A 19,645-nucleotide genomic window follows, 5' to 3' on the forward strand; every position below is an offset into this window, starting at 1 on the left:
TTAATTAAGGCAGAGAGTGAAAATCTTACTCTTTTAAAGGACAATAAACTAATATTGCCCACCAATATTGATCCATTATTCTATGTATAAGAATAACATGAAATAATGGAAATAACAGTTGTGCAGGGCTTTTATTTGGAAGTTCTTACATTCTTCTGTAGAGTTTAGCCTAGCAGCATACTTTAGTTCTGGAATATTCATAAATATATGAAACAGATGTACTAACCAACCCATAGTTTATATAGACACATATGAAAAAAAGGAAAAAGCAGGGAAGGAAAACAGATCCAAAACATCTCAGCAGGGATTCAAATAACCTTTTTCAGATACTACTCATTTGACTAAGGCCGTCTTACAACACCTGCAATTTCTTCCAAATTCTTAACCCAGACCAGACAACACTGCATTCTTCTTTCCCAAGTGAATCAATGATTGATTTTCCTTGTGTTTCTATAGGGCTGTCACTGATTGACAAAGTAAGTCCCTAGGAGAAGCAATATTTCTAAATAAATACTAAAGCTTTGTGTCAGATGGTTCTGGGTTGTTTCAAAGAGTATTTATCAGTTAAAAGGAAACCTAAAAATGCATGTATTTAAAAAAAAATCAAACTTTGCTTTAGTACTATTAAACAATTCTTGAAAAAAACACTGAAATAAAAAAATGTAATAAACTAAGAAATTACATTTTGATAATTTTTGAATGGCCTTCTATAATATAATGTATTGATAGAGTTCTCAGTCCTAAGAGATATGAGCCAGGTAAAGAGTGAAGACAGGATCCTGAATTTTAGGGAAGCAAACTTTCAGCTCTTCAAGAAGCTAGTCAATAGGCCCCCCCCTGAGAAAATGCCCTTGTGGACAAGGGAGCAGAACAGAGCTGACAGAACTTTAAGGACATAAAGGGCAAAAGCTCCTGAACCCCAGGCATAAGAAATCAGGAGAGGAAGGCAATGGCAGAGTCAATCTATTGGTAAAACTAAGGGGCAAGAAGAAAATGTACAGGTAGTGCATTTCACAGTGTGGAAGTGCAAACAGGTGTTCTGGGAAGAGTACAGGGATGCAGTCCAAGACATGTATCAAGGTATGGCTGGAGCTGAGCATCCCTTGGTAAGGGACACAAAAAGTAACAAGGGCTTTACAGCCAGGATAGAAAGGTCAGAGGAATGGAGTTCTCCCACAATGGAGGTGACTGACCAACTGCTAAGAAAGAATGAGGAAAAGGCTGAGGTATTCAACAACTTTTTGCCTCAGTCTTCTTCTTCTGACAGTCTCTTTTCTCACACCTCTTGAGTGGATGGACCACAAGAAAGAGAGCAATTGTAAGAGAAGATCAGGTTCGTGACCACCTGAGGAATTTACATAAATCTTCAGGATCTGACAAAATGCATCCCGGAGTCCTGAAACTGATAGTGTTGCCAATCTGCTCTCCATGATACTTAAAAAGTCATGGCAGTCAGGGCAAGTCCCAGGTGACTGGAAAAGTGAAACATGGTACCCATCTTTAATAAAGGTACGAAGGATGACCCTGGGAACTACTGACCTGTCAGCCTCACCTCTGTGCCTGGAAGGATGATGGAACAGATCCTGCTAGAGTCTGTGCTAAGGCACATGGAGGACATCCTCCATGGGACAGCCCACATGGCTACAGGAAGGGCAAGTCCCATCTGATCAGCCCAATGGCCTTCTAAAACAAAGTGACTGCATGTGGACAAGGGAAAGGTTACAGATGTTCTCTATCTGGACTTCTGTAAAGCCTTTGACACAGTCCCCCAAAACATCTTTCTCTCCAAACTGGAGGGATGGATTTGACAGGTGGCCCCCTTAGAATGAATTTGCTGTATGGTCACATTCAGAGAACCAGTCAATCCCTCAAAATCTGGACGTAGATCAGTGATCAGTGGTGTCCCTCGGGGTCTGTATGGGGACTAGCACTGATTAATATCTTCACCAATGACACACTGGGACCAAGTGCACCCTTGGCAAATTTGCAGACAACACCCAGCTGAGTGGTGCAGCTGACATACCTGAGGGATAGGATCTCATCCAGAAGGACCAGAACAAGCTCTGGGAGACAGCCCGCAGGAATCTCACAAGGTTTAATGAGACCAAGTGCAAGGTTCTGCACCTGGGTCAGAGCAACCCTGGCACCAATACAGGCTGGGGGAGGGACAGACCACAGCAGTCCTGCCCAGAAGGGCTTGGGGCTGCTGGTGGCTGAGAGGCTGGACATGACCCAGCCATGGGCACTCACAGCCCAGAGAGCCACACGTGTCCTGGGCTGCATCCAAAGCAGTAATTATTTCCTACATTTTATGTATCTCATGCTCCTTTGAAAGGCTGGGGCTTTAGGAGCAATCCTGTTCTTAAACTTAACCAGAACCACATGGAGGTCAGTGTGATGGCCCATTCAACTGAAACAGAATTGGAAAGTATATTAAAAGTTAACTAAGAAATTATTTCATATGTAACCTACAGAGTTTAAAAAGCCATTTTAATGTTAGTCTTAGTATTGTTGAAAACAGCGCATGTCAATGAAATGCCTCACGCTACCTTCAATATTTCTACAAATCAGATTTCTGAAGTTTGCAACTAAAAAGAAACAAAAGGTGTAACATGCAAACAACCTCAGACAAGTGAAAAAAATAGAAAGTAAGACAAAACCCCTATTTCAATACCTTTCCTCCGGCTGCCTATTTCTGATGGGGAGACTACAGAAGAGCCAAACCCTGTAGTTTCATTTACATTAAGTGTTGACATCTCTATTCCCTAATGTAAATCTGGACTTTGTACTATTTTGTTTTAAATACTATTGAAATTACAGAGGCAGTAATAGCTCACATTAGTAAAGAGCAAAGAGTGGCAACCACAAGCAAGTGATTCAACAATTTAAACCTTCACAGGTATTTAGCAGAGATGACACCACCGCATATCATTTAATGTGTATTATGTTATTTAAAAATGAAGTAACGTATATAAGCAGGAGACAAGTCTACTTAGTAATTAATAGGTAATGCTTAATAGGCGTACAATTAATAGGTAGTGCTTAATAGGTGTGCACAATTTTGAATGAAAACCACAATCAGTTGCCAGTATCAGCAAAACAAGCAGGTAGCTAGTCCTTGGTTTACTTGGGCTTTTTTTAGCTTTTTGTGCGAATTTTGCATAGATGAAAGGGAATTAAATAGCACTTACTAGTGCCAGACACAATATGAGCAACCATGAGCGACAATATGAGCATTAGACACAGCATCAATGTATAGCTCTGTATATGCATCTCACTTTTGACCTCCAACATTCTTGCTGAAAGTCTAGATCACAGAACAGGACTTCAGAGCCCTTTGTCTGAGTGATTTAAGCTCATGGTTCTGAGTCACAGTTAAACAGACAGCCCTGTCAATAATACTGGTAAAGGATCACATTTGGGGAAAATTTCTCCCCTCTGATCTTCACAGCATAAATAATGCTTACTCTGTACAAGTTCCAAGTGCAGAACTCCCACTGAGGTTTCATTAAAAAGAGTACAGAATACACAACAGAGATCTACACTGTGGATAGGAGACTTGCAGCATGAATTGGAGAATAACTTTGCCCTTAATTTGAACTCATGTTCTTCCCTTGTTCCCCACATTGCATCTGAAAGATCCGTGTGTAGCTGTGTTTTCCAGTCATGCCGCAAATATGAATGAAGAACAATCGCACTCCCTCTGATGACTCATATGAAACATGTATTTCCAACAAAATGAACCAAAATAATTTGGTAAGACCAGCTGATGAAGAAACATCAGTTGTGTACTTCACTGTGCTGTTGTTTACAGTGGGAAGAATATCCTTGAACATTCAATTTTCAATGGCAGAAATGCCACTTTTTCTTCAGAGTGCTGATACATTATTGTATTTTCAGTGCTTGATACAGATTTATTTGTGTATGTGTGATGGAAGCACTACTGAAAGCTGTTCAATTAGAGGGACAATAAAAAACTACACCTTTTAATATAAAATTGTTAATGTAATTCTTATTGTACTTTAAATACAACCATAGGGGTTTTCTTTTCCATCAAGGGTATATAATACCTTTCCTGCATCAGAGCACTGTTTACTGAACAACTTAGCTGAGCATTTACAGAGTAACTTTTATCGAGCTGTGCTCATATAAATCAACCTCTATGGTTTTTTGCAACTCACCTAAACTGTGTCCTTATTCTCCTGACTTTTCCAAAACTCTGGGGAAAAAAAAATTGATCTCATGGGTAAAGAAACTGATGTACACAAGCTTCCACTACTTACAGATTTAGCCCTACAAAAGGACAATCTTTTCAATCCCATTGAATTTTTTTTTATTTTTGGTTTCTTAGTACAGTTTTCATGATAGCAGCAATCCTAGCAGAGTCACCTTCAGTCAAGTGCTTTCATTGTGAGCAGTCTCAGTAATTAAACAGGTCTCAGTAGCTACAGACTCTGTTGTGTCAATGTCCACACCAGCACGCACCATCACTCAACATGACAGAAACACAGAAGAAAATTTTAATCCAAAACCAACAGGAATAACCTGACAAACTGTTCATATGTCTGCAGTGAGCAAGTCAGACAAGACACTGTCAGGAAAAGTGTGGATTTGTCCCACTGACAGGAGAAGTAACCACTTTTTGGGTGTAGAAAATTCTGACAAAAAGACTAAAGACTTCGCAAACACTATTATGGAGAACAAAACTAGTATAGTTTAGTTTAATAGTAATCATTTAAGGCAACTTTTAGTGAGCTGTGGGAAATTACTAAACATTGTTGTTAATATACAATATGAGCTGTTTTCAGCATTCACCTCATTCTGAGGAAGAAATTACCAGCATAGCTATTAACATGCTTAATTCAAAGATTTATGCAAAACTGGCCTGTTTGCAAAATTCTGGGCAAAATTCACTTTCAAGTTTCATTTACAAATGAACTTCACTTCAAGCACTGGCATCTGCTAAAAACAGGAAGAAAAATTCAAGATTCAACTTATGATGGATTTTCTAACCATGAAGACAAAAAAGAAGCTAATATCTCTGAATGAGGTCCCTCCTTGTTCAGGAACTTGGCTTTGGAGTGTTAGGTTTTGCATTGAAAAATCTGGGAGGGCGGGGAGGGATTAATGCTAGATGAAACGGAAGATAAACATTTCCTAGAAAATATTCTGGGTTTTCATAGGATTTTAAAAGGGGAGGGGGGGAGGCAGTCAATATATTATCTATCAACATCTTTCAGTATTGATTTAAAATCCATTCCCACCATAATATTTCCACCTTTGATAACATATTCTCAAAAATGTAATCTCATTATTATTATTATCTTCATCATATGACAGAGAATGTGTTTTTTAATTTCTAAATTATCACTCATACTTTAAAATGGAAAAAGCCTGAAAAAAAAATAGAAGTCGGCACTGGAGTACAAAACACCAATCAGATGCACCTTTCACTGTCACTGACATGTAACAATTCTAACTGATGCAAATACAGGGAACTGTCAGAACTTTTTCCTGTATAAAAATAAGACTAAGTAAACAAGAAACACAAACAAACAAAAAAAAATGGAAATAGATTAACTCAAATAACTAGTGTGATTGAAGGTGCTTGCAGCTAAGGCATCTGTGCTTTTTTCCACTTAGGAAGTAGCAGATGCATAGGCAATAGATGCCTAGGCATGTTCCTCGCTGAAAACACACCATACCTCTCAGAAACCTCTGAAAGAACAATTAAAACAAATCTTCAGGTCTGCAATGAAAAAATCTGGAAGCACAACCTTCAAATTAGCACCTCAGACATCACAGAGTAACTGCTCTAGTCAGTTGACTTGGCCAATCTGCAATTAGAAGGCTCTCTGAAGCCCCTTATAAGCAAAAGTGAAGGAGCAGAAGTTCAATTTTGAACAGAGATATCAAGAAGATAAGAAAACTCCCTTAAGGAATCAGTGAAAGTCAGATTCTTGTCTTAAAGAAGGCATTGGAAAAAGAAAATCCCAGTATTTCATTAGCCAAAAGCCACAATATGAGGGCTGGAATGAAAGGGGAAAAAAAAAAGAAAGAAAAAAAAAATAAAGGAAAGAAAGGGTAATATGAAATTTTGTGGGGAAAAAAAACCTAGCGTTATGATAGAGAATGTATAAACATCAGTAAGTATGTCCAAAAGAATCTGTGCTCTTATTAATCATAACTCTACAATGATAATAAGACCGTCTTTTGGAGTGAAAACAGTCATCACTGTCACATGCTCCATTATGGAAAGGATTTATGTGGTTTCCTCTTAGCAATGTAAACCAAGGCTTGAAAGGTTCCACGTGTTTTGCTTTTCAAAGCCCTCTTATGGCAACTACTGGGCATTACAGTGCTAATCCACATTCAAAAACAGCAAGAAATACTGGAAGAAATGAGTGTTGCTCCACAGTGTTTCAGCATAACAAAGAGCTGAAAGTTTAATAAAGCAAAGGATAGTAGCTTTAACTGAAATTATGGGTCATATTCCTTTGCTTTAATGTTGGCATGTTCATACCAAAATTTCTTGTAATACCTTGCAGAAACTATAATGAATTGTATTCACAGCAAATCCCTACTTCTTACCTCAAATCACAGTTCTGTATTTGATGCAAAATTTGGACTCAAAGCCCATGTTAATAGTTCTGAGCCGAATTTGTACCATTTTAATGCTTTTTATGACCTTTATTTTAAATCGAGGCTCTCTTCAGGGACATTGGTAGTTACAGTCTCCTGTAACATTGGTAGTTACAGTCTCCTGTGATTGCTAAAAGGAATCATTCTATCAACCCTATCTCATTCTCTTTGATTTCAAGTGAACAAAAGGCCATGTGTATCCAACCCTGCTACATTCATTTTTCATCTGTTTTGTTTAAACAAGCAATTACTTTATTTTCATAAATGATCTCGTTAGCACAGAGTTACTTGTATCTGCAGTGTAAAAAATGCTCCATAAAAGACAATTCTACTTCATATCAAACCAGTCAAGACTTTTCAAGCTACTACTTGATACACAAATATACCACCACATGCCATTGAACCTGCTCAACTTTTTCTTATTTACTTGTAGAAATTGCCTGTCTTTCTGTTCAAAAAGACACCTCAAAAAGAGGGTTGATTTACAGGACATACTGATGGAGTCAGACTTTGCTAATGACCAAACATAATGAAGTTACATTTTTATCCTGGTATCTCCATCAGGCCACTTTAAAGAGGAACTAAAGTTCTTCTACACAGTTCACAAGACTCTTTCAAAATGTGCAGTATTTCCTTTTGTCAACTGGCATGTTTTCAGGGCAATTCCTCTCGAGCCATAACAAATAGGAAGAAACATGAAAGAGTATAATAATGAAAAAAAAAAACTACCACAAGATCAAATATTACATTATATTTTATGTTTTTTTTAAATATGTACCCAGTAAAAAAAAATCTACAATTTGAGGTCAACACCTCACAGAGAAGTAGTCAGAAGACTATGTTTGTTGCAATGCTACTTGCCATAATACAAAATACAAAATGACCACCTGTAAATTATTCTTTGGGCAGGACTTTTAAAGCACGGAGAGATACAAACATGGAAGTGTGAATTTTGGCCTCAACTAAAAAGGAAATAGTAATGAATCTGTTAAAATGTACCATAAAAGTAGGGCATTCTTTTTCGTCTACAGACTTTCAACAACACCTTTATCAAACCACACAGCTAACAAAATAGAGAGTGCTATTCTCTTAGGATGGTCTGGGTTTGAAAGTCATCTAGCCAAACCCCCCTACAATGAGCAGACTTCTTCAACTAGATCAGCTTATTTTAGTGCCCCATCCAACCTGACTTTGAATGTTTCCAGGGATGGGACATCCACAACCTCTCTGTGCAACACTGTGCTGCAGTGTTTCACCAACCCATTATGAAAAATGTCTTTATATCTAGTCAGAATCTGTTCTACTTCAGTTTAAAACCATCACCCTTTGTCCTATCACAAGAGATCTTTTAAAAACTCTGTCCTCAAATTTTTTATAAGTCTACTTTAAGTCCTATCACAAGAGATCTTTTAAAAACTCTGTCCTCAAATTTTTTATAAGTCTACTTTAAGTACTTAAAGCCTGCAGTAAGGTGTCTTCAGAGCCTTCTCTTCTCCTGGAGAACCCCAACTCTCTGTCCTAATAGTGAAGGTGCTCCAGCCCTCTGATCATCTCTGTGGCCTCCTCTGGACTCCCTCCAGCAGGTCCCTGTCCTTCCTGTGCTGGGAGCCCAGAGCTGATGCAGCCCTGCAGGTGGGGTCTCAGCAGGGCAGGGCAGAGGGGCAGAATCCCCTCCCTGGCCCTGCTGCCCACCCTGCTCTGGATGCAGCCCAGGACACGTGTGGCTCTCTGGGCTGGGAGTGCCCATGGCTGGGTCATGTCCAGCCTCAGCCACCAGCACCCCCAAATTCCTCTGAGCAAGTATGATGATCCTGTGTCTTTAACACTGCTCATTAAACTTATGGATAAACGTTATCATTCCCTAGATTCTCCCTTGCAGTCTTCATTGAATTCCTTAAATTGATTCTTAATCCCACAAACTGGGAAGAACTTTCTTGGAGAGAGTTCTTGATCATAAAGAAAAGTGTGTGTCCCCTGCTGTGTCCCACTAAGCTAAAAAAGGGTTACCCAATGCCAGAACAGCACTTGGGGCAGGAAGAGGCACTTCTCCAAGCAGACATGTCCCCAAGACCTGAAGGTACATCATACTATAATCGTAGACTCATATTATAGCTACCAGTGCACAGCAGGACTCCCAGTTCCAAACGACCTGGAAGCTGTGTAGGGAGATCTGACACAGCACAGCTCTCTGCAAGAGATGCTCAACTGCAGACCCTCACATGTTTCTTTTCAACCATATTCTAATGTCTGTTCTGAAACACAACACCTGCAAAAGCACTAACAAAATATAGACAAACCAAATAATTTGACAAGATTTTTCCTTTTTCTGGTCTTTAAAAAACATTTTATGGTTTTAACACTTGGTTTTTGAAACTGAGTCCTTATTGCATGCAATGTTTTATGCCTGTAAAGAATAACTGCGTGAAGTAAAGAGAGAACACTGAAAAGACCCAAATCACTGGCCCCTGTCCTGCTTTATTTAAGTCCAATTTCCATGCATTTTGATCATATTAAATTTAACTCCTGGAAGTTTAAACTGTCAATTAACTCCAAATAAGTCCCATTAGATAGGGTAGGCACTTGATTCTCCTGATTGTTTGACTGTTGTTGAAATATATCTGCAACTGATTGCAAAATCATCACTGTTAAAAAACAGGGTACACTGTCACAATTCAGAAAAAATAAATGCTTCATAAATGAAAAAAACAAATTTGTCTTTTTAATTCACTCATACCTTGTAATTCTAGCTCAGATGTATTTAGCTTTATTCCACAATGTACTGAATAAACATTACTGAAATAACTCTTCCAAGCCCCAGCCTCAGCAAAGACTGGATTTTTTCCATATGGAATAAATACTGGTATAGTTTTCCATATGTCTTTGCTCACTTTCAGTTCTAAATATAAAAACATTGCAAACAGAAATAGGCATAGATGAGTTATCGAATCCTGCTAGAGCAAAACCTGGTCACAAATATAACATCATAAGGTTTGGACTCAAAATTAAACTCCAAGATCCTGAGTGCTATAGGAAGCAGCTGCTAAAGTCAAAACACATAAGTGCATTTTCATCAAACTTTGGTTGGTTCTTTTTTTGTTTTGCTTGTCTGTTTGTTTCAGTTGTTTATGTAGTATTTGAAGTGTTCACAGAAAATTAATTTGCCATTATGACAGCTCTAATATGTAAAGTGTGGACAAAAGAACAACTGTATGCATTGAAAGGCTACTTCCCATTTCCAACCAAACAAGAGTAAATATGTTCCTGAAATCCAGCCAAGCAGCTGTATTTCAAAAAATTTCTGTTTCATTCTTAATTTGGAAACAAAGGAGACTGCTTTGCAATGTATTATTTACATTACTCTAATAACCTAGAAACCGGATCATGTGCCTGTACATACAAAAACTTAGATTGTAACTTGGCTGACTAGACTGCTCATCATATTTTCAGCTGTTTTATTAACAGACCTTTGTTTCATGGGACTAAGATGCCAGTGAAATACTTCAAAAATGACAAAAACATAAACACATACATCAGTAAGGATTTAATTCTGACAGATCCTCAGTAACTACAGTGTCAAGTAGGATGCTTCTAATTCCACTGCACTCCTCAGATTTTATAAAGGTATTTTTACACCACCAGGAGCATCCCCCATGTGCACAGAGTTGTTTTTGTCAAGCTTGAGAAAGCCCTAAGAGAAGAGAGAGAAACTACTGTTTCATGTAAACTCCTGCTCAACTTTCATCACTATGATGTCATTAGAAGATATCCAGAGGCAAGACAGAGGGGCCAGATCTCTCTGTAATCAGCTTGTTAGCAAAGTTATTACTGAAAGAATGCTTGAAGGAACTTACCAGTAGAGAAAACAAAAACTGTGTTGTCCCAAAGACCGTATGTTTTCAGAGCATCAGTAAGATTTCCTACCGCTTCGTCCATAAGCGTCACCATTCCTGCATAATGGCGCCTTTTCACATCTTTTATGGAAGAATATGGTTTCAAGTATTCTTCAGGGACCTCAAGAGGTTCATGCACAGACTGAAAGGCAAGATAGAGAAAGAGGGGCTGGGGTGGAAGGGATAAAATGGAAATTAGTTGAACATAAAGTACTAAGTGCAAAAGTTACTGCAGCAAAAGCAGACCTCTTTTATCAACTGTGCAGGTAGTGCCTTTTGATTTCTTCTACAACTTCTACATCTTCCATTCTTTGCACATAAACTAAGAAAGCTTTAAAAATTACTCTTGGAAAGCTGTGGAAAAACATCAGGCCTATCTTTTCTTCATAACATAATTGTTAATAATTTCTTTCTATTAAACTTCTCAGCTTAAGCTTCCTTTCTCTGTTTAGAAGTGCAAACTACTTGCTCAACTATTTCTAAAAATGTATTCATTGTATTAAAATAGAAGAAATGGAGAAGGGTAGCAGGCCAGGACCATGCAGACAAAGCCGATTTTGGCAGCAGGTGAGTTTTACCACTGCTACTTCTCACATTTAGCTCTATGCACCTATTGAATAGCTGTGAACTGCAGCTCAAACACAGCTCTCTCTATTAATATTTCATCAATGTTTTAGAAACATTCTTTAATGCTAAAGTTATCTGTACCTTCTTAGTTTTGTGATTTGCTATAAGATCTATGGCTCTTTCTGTGAATAAATTTGTAGAGTACACATTTTTAAATCCAGTTGCAACTTCTTCTCCATCTCGAAAGTCCAGAGCACAGCGCGTCACATTCTTTGCTTTGATGAGGACACAGTGGTCATGAGTATAATAATCCTCACTGCCCAAGAGATAGCCTACAACAGGAAAAGATGTCAAATAAGCAGGCCAACATCGTGTCACATAAACACATACATCAGGAGGAGAAAAAAGTCAAACACAAATGTCAAAACATTAGTGGTTTTGAGCTAAAACACTAATTCAACCCTGGACCACCTACTGTGAGACCCCTGACATGTCTAAGTAGCTCCACATTTAATACCTCATAGGCTTTTAATTGCTAATGCCAGCATTAATTTCAAAAGAAATTTAACATTTTGAAAGCAGTTTAATGACCTCTTATTTGTACTTGGATGTCCATGAGCACTAAACTAATGCACTAGGAGCCAAGGCAGCGATCTAGCTGTGAACTAGTCTGATTCTTGGTGGTATGATTTCTATGTTTGTATTTTGATGGAGGCTTCCACCTCTATTGGAAAGTTTGGAATTTTAAAATCCATTTATTCAAAAACACCCAAGAATGAATCATCTATGTCTGCTGTAATGTAATTTCTGATCCACTGCTGACACCAGCTGGTCAAGAAAAGACACTATCATTTAGAGATATCCAAAAGAAATTAGGTAAAAATCCTGCATGTATGGATTTGCTCCTACCTAGGGCTAGCCTGTTAGGCATGGAGCGCCCTTGTGTTTTAGCAGGCACAAATAAAACTTTTCAAAATCATTTGAATCTCAAAAATTACATTTGAAATGAGATCTTAGATTTCTCCCCCAATATCCTGAAAAAATTGATGGATCTGAAAAAAATACAGTCCTATGTTCTGCAAAAAAAAAGAACTTGGGACAAAAATCCAAGACTGAAGAAATTTACTTGAACTTTTTTTTCAGCAGCTGCAGCTGGTAATTTCTGCAAAAACAAATGTACAGAAAAAATAAAGTTATCTTAAATAAAATATAAATGTCTACAATATTTTTAGGAGAATAAAATGATTAGTTTTTCAAAAGGCGAAGTGATTTTATAGGCAGATTGCTTACATCAATGTACTCAGAGGCACATGTCGCATTTTTTCCATTTTGAATGCCCACTGGGTGAGACTGCATCAAGTGTGCCATGGAATCAAACATCCCTAATCATAATGGATGCCTACTGGAATCATATGAACATTGCAGGATATTAAATCACTATATCCTCGGAAAAATAATGTCACATTGGGAACCCAAAAACAATACCCAGACCCAGCCTGTCCTCGGGCTCCTGCATTAAAAGCCTGCTCAGTCCCAGGGTGAGATTTCACAAGGAACAGCAGCCTATCTACACCCATGCCACCAAGGAGATCCCAAGCTCCTATGAAGGGATAGAAGAAAGCACAAATGCTTAAGCAATGAGAGCCATTATATCGCAATCCACATATATTAGCTTAATTCAGTTGTGAAACCATGGCCCTAAGCTCCCCAAAGAGTGAAAAGAAGGAAACCACCTAAGGGGACAGTTTTTACCACCTCATGTTTGGATGAACATAATTTATTAAAGGCACATATATAGCACAGTCACATTCTTCATTTAAGCTGCAGGTTAGACAAGAGCAACACAGGCTTCTGCATTGAAATTAAGTATTTTGAAATTCATCATTCAAGGAAAGTGTCTCAAAAACAACCAAGTGGAGATGGACCTCTTTGAGCTCAGTGCTGTGCAGAATGAGATGCAGAATGAGACTCAGACAGGCCAAGTCATATACCATCCATGACACTTGTGCAAAACTAATAAAAGTGGAATTGATACTGGGACAGGAGCCCAAACCACACTTGGAACAATAAACAATGCATAGCTATAAGTTGCTTTGCAAGTAATGCACTCACACTTAGACAATCTACTGTTTAGTCTGAGAGCTTCACTTCCTAAGTTATGAGTTTTTGGATACTACTTTATAGAGGCTTTCACACCATCTCATCACCAGCTCTGGAAAACCCAAACTACACAAACTGGCTGTAACCCCCCCTTCCCTATTCCCCTGTGCTGCTGTAGGTAGGAGACAGAGAATTCAGAGTAAAAAGTTAACTCTGGGAAGGAGGGAGGAGTGAGGGAAAATGGAAAGAGAGAAACACTTTACTTGGAGCCACACAGTAATTCTGATACTTTCTTCAGTAAGTTGTAAAGCTTGAGCATACATTTAAGGCATTATCATTTTTTAAGCAGCGGTACTTTGGAAATACACATACCCAGATATGGCTTTACTTATAAATCAGCAGTAAATCTGCTGCTGTTACAAGAATGGGGCAGTTTCTCATCCTTTTCAACACTGCATTTATTGCCCATACTAATTCAAACCATTACCAAAGTAAGTGTCAAATCCTCTGCGGGTTGGAAGGCATTCTTTTCTGTACATCCCCAAATGCCACTTCCCCACCATGTGAGTTACATATCCCGCCTCTTGAAGTAGCTCTGGGAGGAGTTTCTCATCCAGTGGCAGACAGCTGGGCTGGCACGGCCATATTATCTGGTGTTGTAAACCTGTGTGGATCTAGCAGAGAAAAGAAGTGTGAGAGATCCCTTACAGTGCAGCCCACAGGTTAATTTATAAGCAGGGCAAAAAAGAAGCACAGCTGTATAGAGATTAGGATTATTTTTAGGGGCTCTTCATTTTACCAATGTAGCACTGAAGATGATGAGGGAGCTGCAGGTGGAAGGCAGGGGCTGCATGGAGGAAAACAAGAAAATAGCACTGCAAGAGTTAATATCTTCCCAGGCATAAATCAAGCACTTTAATCAACAATTTAAAAAATGACGAAACAAACAAACGAACACACACGAAGCCTTTTATGCTTTTAGCTAGAAATCCAACAGGTAAGAATTATCATTATGGTCTGTTTGAAGGCTAGGAACATCTCAAGATGGAGTGAGAGATTTTAAATGGGACTGAAATGGGCAAAAATGCACATGGCGGGTGAATCTATCAAGCTTTTGCCTGTGTCAGAGAACAGTCACTGGAGGAAAGGTCAATAAAATAAAACTATTTTTCTATTACTCTTCTGAATGGCCATTATATATACATACTTGTATATTTATTTGCATGCTTTAAATGAGTACAAGCACTATAGAAAGCATTTGGATTTGGGGAAAGCTTTGCACTGACTAGATCTAATATTCAATAGTTGTACTAAAGTTTCCAGTCTTACTAAGTGATGAATTTTGTATTTGTTTACAAAACCATCACTGATAACAACACTTTAAGCAGTATATCACACTCGATATAAGGAACCTCCTCAGTTAATGATACTATAAACTGTTTTGTCATCTCTGTCTTCTCCACAATCAAAAAGGCACTTCCCTAAACCTAGACCTGCAAACATACATGTACAAGTACATATATCGTTTATAAATTAAACATTTCTAGCAATCTTCATGCTAGAATCTATGTGCATGTCAAACACAAAGTCTCCAAGATCCCCTGGAGCAGATAACACCTGATTTTATGACTTCACTAAGCAAACCAGTGTAGCAAGCTGCACTATTAACGTTCAAAGCATTGCTTTGAAAATTAGCAACTCTCTAAACTGACTTTTAAAACAAATAAGCCATGATCTTAGGCAAGTGGGTAAGGCCCTTTTCTAAAGGGTCTACTACTTCCTCATTTTCTTTGAACAAGGAGGTTCCAAAAATAAAATTATAGTATAGATTTTCTATTAACATAAAAAACATTTAAAATATTTTAAAATGCTTTATTACAGAAAGCATTAATATACCGAATGCACAAACTAGCAAAGCATTGTAATTTCTTGCACTGTATCTGGAAAATGAGAACAAGGAGAAGGAGGCAATAATAATAAAAAAATATCTATAGCTATCTTAGACCAATACCATTGCTTTTCTTTCAGATGGATTGCAAGGTGACTACCAAAATTTCATCTCCAGATTTAGGTTACTTTCTCAAGTTTCTAAGAAACTATTAATCATATCCATGGGTTAAACAATTTTAAAAAAGATCCCACATATTTGCCGCATAATAACTGCTGCATGGAATGCCTCCTCTATTAAAAAAAAAAAAAAAGAAAAGAAAATTAATTTTCTAATATTATTTTACTCAATTGCAATGTGGTCAATATGAAGATTATTAAATTATCAAGACAGATGTATGGGATGAATTTAAATCCAGACTAACTATAGGTATTTTCAAAGTCCACTTCAAAGATGTGATGCAGCAGTGGCCACTTTCTTAGAAAGCACATTCAGATTATGAAGTGTATTTTAAAAATATTCACTATGAAAAAAATATTTTAGGTTATTTAATAGAACAACCTCAAGGGTTGGTAAAGATAATGTAAATTGCTTTTTCCTATTCATCATTATCCATTCTTCGACTTTTCAGGAAAGAGACAAATGTTGCTTGGAAAGAGTGTCACCTAGAACAACATTCCTGCAAGAAGAGACAGCGTCCACTACTACAGGATGACATTTATGTTCTTTCACTCAGAGCAGTTTATTTGGCAATCACTATGGTTAACATGGATGTGCAGGACTTCTTGAGACAGAGGGGAAGTTTCTGAAACACACTTAACCCTTTGAGAGTTTCTTCCTTCTGTCTATGCTGTGTGTCCTTACTTTCTTTCCTACCCCCACTCCCCAGGTTTTTGCCAAAACTGCAAAAAGAATGGGAAAGGGTAGAATGATACCAGTATTATAAAGTCCAAATCTTAAACCTGCACAACTGGGGGAGGGGGGGGGGGGGGGGGGGAAGATAAAGAAAGGAAAAAAAAACTGGGAAAATCAGGATCATCACTATAAAATCATTATGAACTATTTAAACACCCAGAACTAATGACCACTCTGTGGGCACTCCATCGAGGAGGGCAGAACATCTTCACCTCCTGTACCAGGTGGAGGTGAATGTATAACTACTGACGCATTTGGGCTTGGGCGCTGCACTGGAAATATGTAGCAAAAACTGAACAAGTAATGCTCATCTGCTCCTTTCTGCATCTCGACCGGGTTATCCAGTGGAAAAACATCCCAGGAGTCAGGCGACTAGGGCAAGGATATTTTCCACGACAGCCGGCCCTGCCTGTTAATCCAACCGAAGCATAGAGAGCACCTCGGCTTTTCTGGAACAGAACAATTTGCACCGATTCCATGTCTAGTTTACTCCCGAGCTCGCAAGGCGAAGTTTGCAGCTTCAGACCAGCTGTTTCGGCAGCGCAGCGGCACAGAGACCCAGCAAGCCCCAGCGGCACGGGGGCTGCCAGCAGCGAGCAGGGAGCGCCCGGAGCATCCCGCGGGCAGCGCGGCCGGGGTGCGAGCGCCCGCCCTACCTGGTAGCGGCCCGACAGGAGCTGGCTGCGGGACGGCGTGCACAGCGGCTGCGTGTAGTAGCGCTCCAGCCGCACGCCGCCCGCCCCCAGCGCGTCCAGCCGCGGCGTGCGGATGGCAGAGCCGTGCCAGCCCACGTCGCCCCAGCCCAGGTCGTCGGCCAGCACCAGCACCAGGTGCGGGGCGGGCGGACGCGCCGCCGCCGGCTGCGGTAGGCACAGCGGTAGGCACAGCGGCAGGCACAGCGGCAGCAGCCGGCTGAAGCACAGGCACAGCAGCCGGCTAAAGCGCGGGCACAGCGCGCCCGCCCGCCGCGCCATCCCCCGCATCCCCGCACCCGGAACTGGGCCGCGGGGAGCGCCCCGAGCCGGGGCTCCGCCCTCCGGGCGACCGGCACGGCCCACGGGGCGGGGCTCGGGCGGGGCCCGGGCAGGGCCGGGAGAGCCAGGCGGGGCCCGGGCAGGGCTCGGGCAGGGCCGGGAGAGCGGGGCCGGGCCCGGGCAGGGCTCGGGCGGGCTGGGAGAGCGAGGCAGGGTCGGGAGAGCGGGGCAGGGCCGGGAGAGCGGGGCAGGGCCGGGAGAGCTGGGCGGGGCCCGGGCAGGGCTCGGCCGGCGCTGCGGCCCGGAGCGGGGCATGGCGGCTGCGCGCCTTGAGAGGGGGAGCGGTGCAGCTTTACGCCGATGGGTTTTGGTATTAGCTTAAAAAAGAAATTGTAAAGGTTTTGCCGGTGTTGGCAAAGTATGCAGCCCGCTGATGCTGGCGGTCCCTTCTAATTTTGTCTTGCTTCAGCTCCGATATTAAACACCCGGTTCAAACCTCGAAGCCTTTCCCAGGGGAACCAGGGAACTATGTGCAGGCTTGTATCTCAAGTCATCTGTGTTTCTAATGAAGTCAGTGCGACATTATGAGGACAGGACAGACTGCGTTCTCGTAATATTATCTAAACTGTTACTTCTGCCTTTATAGCGGCTCATCCGTCTTTTATACAGCTAGGCTACAGAGCTTATTCTGTGTGCAAGCACTAAGGCAGCTGCAACACACACGGCCTTGCTGCCGGCCAATGTGCAGGACAGGGAAAAACAAGCTGAAGATTGCAGCTGAGGGGAGCGAGGCGGCGATAATTCCTGTTGGAGAAACTCTCCTGTCAGCATCAGCTGCTACTGCACACACACACACACACACACACACACACACACACATGCATGAGAGAGAGATGTGTGTGTCTTCCCTCCCTCTTCAACCCCCACCCCCCTGCAAAATCATAAGCACCCCGTGCTTTTTCCTCTCCATTTTGTCCATTTAGATGAGAACCCTGGATCTGGCTGTAAGATGGTGCTTGTGACTGTTACAGTGTAGGAAGGAAGTGATGCAGAAATAGCAGCAATGTCAACGGGGCTCTTTCTTCAAACCATGTAATTGTTGAAAGCAATATTGCAATCTACCTTAGTTATAGTCTTGATGTAAAATTTAAGAGAGTGAAAGGACAGAAATAGCTGTCAGCTCTTTCACAGCTGTCAGCTGTCAGTTTTATTCATCCAGGGGACATATATATATTTCAGTGTCCAGTGGAACATCAACCATATATTTCCCATTTAGCTAGAATGGCTAATATGTATATTCCAAATATAGCCATTTGGTAACAGGCAGAAGAAAAGTCCACATTAAAATTTGTTTTTATTGGTTAGAAAGCCAAATATTGATTCCTGACTATTTCCTGACCAAGTCTCTGTAGGGAGAAAGTTCCTGCTTGTTTTAATGAAGTCTAGCGGATAAGCCTATGAAGCTACAAAGTTGGGTTTTTTAAAATCCCACAGGTTTCCCCGCTGGTTTGAAAACAACAGCTCTGATGAGTGATGTCAGCTTTTTTTCTGCAATGAAAATGTCCTACAATCTACAGCCAGGACTGGAATGAGAAGCAACAGTACTGTCCTAAAGTCAGTTTTCTCCAAAGTAAATTCCAGGATCACTGACAAACTAGTATGTGACTATGAGTATTTCTTTCTTGAAATGTGATTCATACTGTTTAAAAGCTGCAAGGTTCCATTTTCTCTTGTTTCTAGTTCAGATCCCATGACCAGTCTCAAATGTCTCACTGAACTGTTTCTTTTTCTAACTTCTTCCATGTCCTTATTACAAGTAAAGTTTCATTCAAGTGTTAGCACATTCCCACAGAAACCCTTTTTGTTCACTCAAAATAAGTACTTTGAAAAACTGCAGTGCTGGTGAAACCAGAAATTTTGAAACAAAATTCGTAATTTCTATTCACCTTTCATATTTTCAAAGTTATCATGGTGTTCAAATGTAGCTGAATTCATATTTCCTTGCAGAGAAACATCAAGAGTTATGTACTCGTTGTCCTGTTCCACTAGAACTGGGTAACCTTGGTTGCCTGACCATAGTTAGAACATTACATTGAACTGTCTTAAATATACACTGCAGATACTGCACAGTCAGACTGAATATTGCCGCCTGTCAGATTTTCTAGGATTTTTGGGTTTTTATTAATTTTATTACTAGTTGAGGGAATTGGAACCCCAATCAGAAAAAACTATTTCTCTCAGACAGTATTCTCTTGAATAAAAAGAATAAATCCAGGAAATGGTCTATGTTTAGCCTCTTACGTTTCAGTTTGTCTTTTCTGAATTTGGGGCTGAATAATTTGGATGTTGCTTTGGGAAGGTTACAGTGTCAGTGTGGATTTATTATGCTGTAAAAAGCATGACTTGGACTCTTTTTGCAGTAGCATATGGAAACTTGGAACAAAAATTCAAATGGTAATAGTAACATCTACTCTGGTGTGCAAAAACTCTGGACATGGGAAAATATAGGAAAACGGGAAACAAAACTGTCTGAGAAAACTGCTTTTTACATATCCTGATTTGAGTATTTCAGAAAATGTCCTAGATGACCATCATTTTTTCACCTCATTGCAGATGTGTCTCCTCTGTTCACTGATGAGGTTGAGAAAGACTCTAAAGAAGTCCCTGCC

General features: G+C 40.1%; 1 protein-coding gene across 1 annotated transcript in view; it reads right to left on the bottom strand.

Annotated features, from left to right (window-relative positions):
* Nucleotides 1–17,055, bottom strand: part of ARSB (arylsulfatase B) — a 65,663-nt gene extending 48,608 nt beyond the window's left edge. Inside the window, exons 1-4 of the mRNA XM_071425256.1 lie at nt 16,659–17,055; nt 13,687–13,873; nt 11,241–11,431; nt 10,494–10,701 (exon numbers count right to left, since the gene is read on the bottom strand). Coding sequence (XP_071281357.1) covers nt 10,494–10,701; nt 11,241–11,431; nt 13,687–13,873; nt 16,659–16,985 — 913 coding nt within the window. The 5' untranslated portion in view covers nt 16,986–17,055. The remainder of the gene's footprint in view (nt 1–10,493; nt 10,702–11,240; nt 11,432–13,686; nt 13,874–16,658) is intronic.
* Between the last annotated feature and the right edge of the window lie 2,590 nt (nt 17,056–19,645).

This window comes from Agelaius tricolor, unplaced genomic scaffold (genome assembly GCF_023055355.1).
Source record: "Agelaius tricolor isolate 1412-34295 unplaced genomic scaffold, bAgeTri1.0.p SCAF_4, whole genome shotgun sequence".
In the NCBI taxonomy this organism is placed as follows: Eukaryota; Metazoa; Chordata; class Aves; order Passeriformes; family Icteridae; genus Agelaius; species Agelaius tricolor.